This window comes from Miscanthus floridulus, chromosome 7 (genome assembly GCF_019320115.1).
Source record: "Miscanthus floridulus cultivar M001 chromosome 7, ASM1932011v1, whole genome shotgun sequence".
In the NCBI taxonomy this organism is placed as follows: domain Eukaryota; kingdom Viridiplantae; phylum Streptophyta; class Magnoliopsida; order Poales; family Poaceae; genus Miscanthus; species Miscanthus floridulus.
The window spans coordinates 97,040,285-97,045,104 of NC_089586.1; the positions used below are offsets into that span (position 1 = coordinate 97,040,285).

The 4,820-nt window shown below is 42.9% G+C and overlaps 1 protein-coding gene across 1 annotated transcript; it reads right to left on the bottom strand.

The window, feature by feature from the left end:
* Window positions 1-1,104: 1,104 nt before the first annotated feature.
* On the bottom strand, window positions 1,105-4,413 carry LOC136463891 (wall-associated receptor kinase 5-like). The gene is made up of 4 exons (XM_066462864.1): window positions 3,442-4,413; window positions 2,831-3,352; window positions 2,447-2,599; window positions 1,105-2,363 (listed from the first exon to the last, which is right to left on the bottom strand). Exons 1-4 carry the CDS (start codon window positions 4,394-4,396, stop codon window positions 1,126-1,128), a joined length of 2,868 nt encoding a protein of 955 aa, XP_066318961.1. The 5' UTR covers window positions 4,397-4,413; the 3' UTR covers window positions 1,105-1,125.
* Between the last annotated feature and the right edge of the window lie 407 nt (window positions 4,414-4,820).

The following is a 4,820-nucleotide window of genomic DNA, read 5'->3' on the forward strand; positions in this document are numbered from 1 at the left end:
TGGCCCACCAAAGAAAATCCTTTGAGGCCCAACAATTCCTGCGCCAAGCCGTCAGTCAATGCTACTAACTCCGTCCTCGACTCCTCGCCGCCGACGCTGCTGAGTGCCGCACTTTGCTGTTGATAGGTCGCCGCAGGGTCGGTAGTCGCTAGTCAGTAGAGCAAGCGGAACAGGCTGAGCGCCTGAGCGGGGCCTGCTCCACTGCTCCCCTTGGGCTCGGGATCTCCTCCTCTCCCCTCCATGGCTCCCAGCACGAGGACCTGGTTGAGGCGTCCCCCGTGGCCTTGGCTACTGTTGTCTCCTTGAATTGGTAGGCTCCCTTGCGCCATGGTCATTTTCAGTGGAATGTATTGCTTCATGTATGTAATACCGATAGTTGGTACAAAATATTCAAAATATAGGTACTGATGATCCACGCGCGCTCACACTTGCAGAAGTTTTAAAAGTCTAAAATGTGACAAGCTAGTAATTCAGATTTTCCATATGCAGATCAGTTGCATCTGTAGGGTAGACTTGTACATACTTTCATATCTGCAAATGCGACTTTGAAGTTCTGTGTTGAATACACGTGATGGCCGTGCTATTGATAATGTCATGAAAGGACAACGAAGTTGGTACTGTCATGCAAGGACATTGAAGGGAAGAGTGAGTTTGCCATATCTTTATGTTCTCATACATGAGTGTCAATTCACATTAGTCTGATGCCTACTGGAATCATGTGCTAGCCTGATTATGACAAAAAGTGCAGCAATGTGTTGCAGTTGAAATCATGTATTAGTCTGATGCCTACTGGAGCCACTGATTGAGCAATTGGCAATTGATATCCATTTATCAATAGAATTGTCGACAACCACAAATATGTTCTTATAGAACTTTATCTTTAATACAGGGACTTGATGTTATACCCTATATGCATTTACAGAAATATATAGAAGGGATACAAGCCGATCATATAGAAGGATACAAGCCATCTGGTCTACAATACATTGTGCATATTACACATAAAATGAATCTGTGTGAAACAATCTTATCCAAAGATACGAAATTAAATGTAACTTCTAAATATATGATATCTCAGATACAACAGTATATAAGCAAACCCTCTATAATCTTAGCATAATGTAGTTAGCGTCGCCTAAACGAAGATACAAATTCTTGTTCCAAACTGTAGCATCTTGAGGTCTCTTGAGGTGGTGTATGTGTAGCATTAATAAGATCGATATGTTTAAGTGAGTTCTTAGATTTTCCACATAGCAAAGGCTCAATATCTCCATCTTTTTCGGGTAAATGATGTCTTTTTCTCAGCCTCATTATTCTTAAGAATTGCAACCTCATCTCCACTTCTTTCATAGACGGTCGCTCTCCTCCTTTTACCCTTAAGCATGCTTCTGCAAGTGAGGCAATTTCACTAATCTCTTCCTGGTCTGCTTCTTCCACAACTTGAGTATCCATTATTTCAATAAGAGACCCTTGGTGAAGTCCTTCAATGAAGAAATGGGACAAACTTTGCTTTGCACCTAAATCATTAATAAAAATTGGCTTCTTTCTTGTCAAGAGTTCCACAAGTATTACTCCAAAACTGTATACATCACTCTTCTCCGTTAGTTGACCGGTATGATAGTACTCTGGATCCAAGTAACCAAATGTTCCTTGAACAATTGTCACCACATGGGTCTCATCAAGTGAAAGAGATCTTGAAGCACCAAAATCTGAAACCTTTGTGGTGAAGTTGTCATCCAAGAGTATATTTGAAGACTTGACATCTCTGTGAAAAATTGGTATTGTAGCTGCTGAGTGTAGATAAGCCAGAGCCCCGGATGCTTCCACTGCAATCCTCAGGCGATCATCCCATGAAAACAAGCATTTTACTATAGTATCCGTGTGAAGAAGTTCATACAGAGTGCCATTTGAAATGAACTCATAGACAAGCAAGGGAACTTCATCTTCTAGGCAGCAACCAAACAGTTTCACCACATTACGATGGATGATTTGGGACAAAATGACAACTTCATTGATAAATTGGTCTATCTCTGTTTGCTCCACTATTTTTGATTTTTTTATGGCCACCACACGTTGGTCTGATAGAATCCCTTTATAAACTGTTCCATGTCCTCCACGACCAAGAACACGAGTAGCATCAAAGTTGTTAGTCGCCTCCTCTAGTTCGTCCAATGAGAATATCTTTGTTTTGCTAGCAGCGCTTTCATCTGAGATCAGTTGCTCCAATAGCAAACCTTGATTTTTCTTGAAGTATGCTCGCCGAAGTCTCTTTTGGATGCCTTTCTTCCACTTATTGGCAAGTAGAATTACACCCAATCCAATAAATATGGAGCCAAGGCCACAACCAGTTCCAATTGCAATACCTATATGCATTTGTTGTTGTTATGAAATCATGTTAACGTTTACAAATTATAATTTCAAGGGAGTTTTGTATGCTATGGCTTACCTAAAAGAAGATTTCGTTGCTTAGCTGATGTAACACAACGCCGCTTGATGAAATCAAATTCTTGGGTATGAGAGCACGGTGTGCACCTATAGCTTCCAGGAATGTTTTGACATCTACCTTTGCAGTAGTTTGGCAGTGAGCATTCATCAATATCTGTAGACAATCAATTCTCGTTATTCATTATATATGTTGATCATCATAATATGTGGTTGCATACTTGCATACCAAGCCGATGAAAAGGAATCATCTGTCTAAATCTGCCTAGTCGGATTTAACTACAAATTACAAATTTTTTAGAGTATGTGAATTTGTTAATTTTCTTTCCATTTTCGGGTGTGAACTATGTTATGTTGTAGCACATAGTGAAGGAGGAAAGGTATGTACCTGTGCAGCCGTCCTGTAAGTATGGATTTCCTGTGTAGCCAGTAGAACACTTGCAACGATATCCCATAAATGTTTTCCCATGGATCACGTTTTTGCAATCACTGTTTCCACTGCGGCATGCATACTTACTTCTATTCCCATGCATAGCTTGTTCACAAGATGAATTTGTAACTGCCCATCGTATAACAATGTCATATTCCATAGAAAAATCAAATTCGTCTTCCACAGGGCCGTCCATGTACACGTCTACTGCACTTTCGGTGTCCTGAGCTATTATTACTTCTTTCCCGGAGCTAGCATTGTTTAGCATATTGCTAACCGTCAGAGTCCCGTCTTCTATTGACAGACCAGTCACGTGATACTGTGTATGTGCTGTGCTAAAAAGTGTCTCATTTGTGTCTGTACAGTTAAGTCGGAACCTTTCATTTCCGAAACAATCTTCTTCAAGCCCGAAAGGGAAGGAAATGGGTATGTTGCCACATGACCTCCGGCAATGCTCATTGGGCTTGGGGTTGTAATCTGCTTCAAAACAATAGATTGATAAGAGTAAGGACAAGAAGATAAAATCTTAAATATTTTCTTTTTTTTAGAGAAAAGCAAGCAGGGAGCACCTTGCATGCATCCTTCAGAAAGGTAAGCATTATAATTATAATTATAATTATAATTATAATTATAATTATAATTATAATTATTGTAGTAGCAGTAGCAGCTGTAACCTCCAGATGACTCATTTCGGCAATAGCTGTCGGGGGCACAAGCATAACTTGCATTGTTCATCTGCGCAATTTCGCAGCTTGGTTGGTCCATGATGGCAACCTCAAGTGCAGCGTGAGAAATCTTGCTTGCATTTGTCCAACTTGTGAAAAGATCAGTCGCATTTTGCGTGTAATCATATCCATCATCCGACATGAAAGCCATGATGCCAGGGTGCAGAGGATCTGACTGTACTGCCATATTACCAGCCCGAACAATTGTTGCTTGAAAGCCTGAGATGTGGTTTTGTAGACTGATGGAACAGCAACCAACCCCAAAGCAAGACCCTTGATTTGGAAATACCTTGTCGTGGCACCTGCTCATGCAGGAGCCGATTGGGTTTCTCACAGAGTCAAACAAGTCAACATCAAAATCGCAGCCAAGGAAGAAGAAAGTGATATAATTGGGGATAGTAATACCCTTGGCGGGGGCATCCCAAGATATATTGTAGGTGTTCGTACCAGATTCTTCCAAGCTACTGTTGAAGAACATAGCTGGGATGTATACCCTGGAACCAGACATGCCAGTAATCTGAGTTATGCTGTTACCCAGAAACAACTTTGGAGGTTGAGTGGTGAGGTTGCAAGTAAGCTCGAACTGGAAGCCTTGTCGGAAGCAGCCGGCCCCTATGCCGAAGGGGTAGGAGATGTTGATGTCCCCGCAGCTGGAGGGGCAGTGACTAGCTATGGTGGCAGCGGACGGGATATACAGTATCCCTCCGTTGTCGCCCAAGGCAGCGAAAGCAGGCGGCATGGCCGCCAAGCACGCCAGAGCGAACGCCATGGCACAAACCATTACTCTACTCGAGCTCATGATTAAGTCAACCAGCTTGTCTGTGCGTTGTGTGAAGCGTCGGGGTTCTGGGTTTAAGGGACTCGGACTACGCATATTTAAAGGCCACCGATACAGTTTCGTCCCCAACAGCAAGCACACTAGGCGCTTGAGAGTTGGTTTGGGACTCTCTCTGCGGTCCAGACCTACTGGACACTTCTGGCCCCTATTCCATGGACTTCACACTTCACAGGTCCACACGTTGAGTACGTGACTCCGAGTCGTGATCTGCACGTTCCAGGTCCCACCACACTGACAAGAAACGATCTTCACGTTCCTATTAAGAAACTTCCTAGAGCATTCCATCCTCTCCCAAATCGAAAGGCAAGGATCCAAGGTGAAGAGCTGTACTTGGAGCTGAACTCCCAGCTCGGAGGGCAGCGCCAAATGAGCTCATCAACCACCC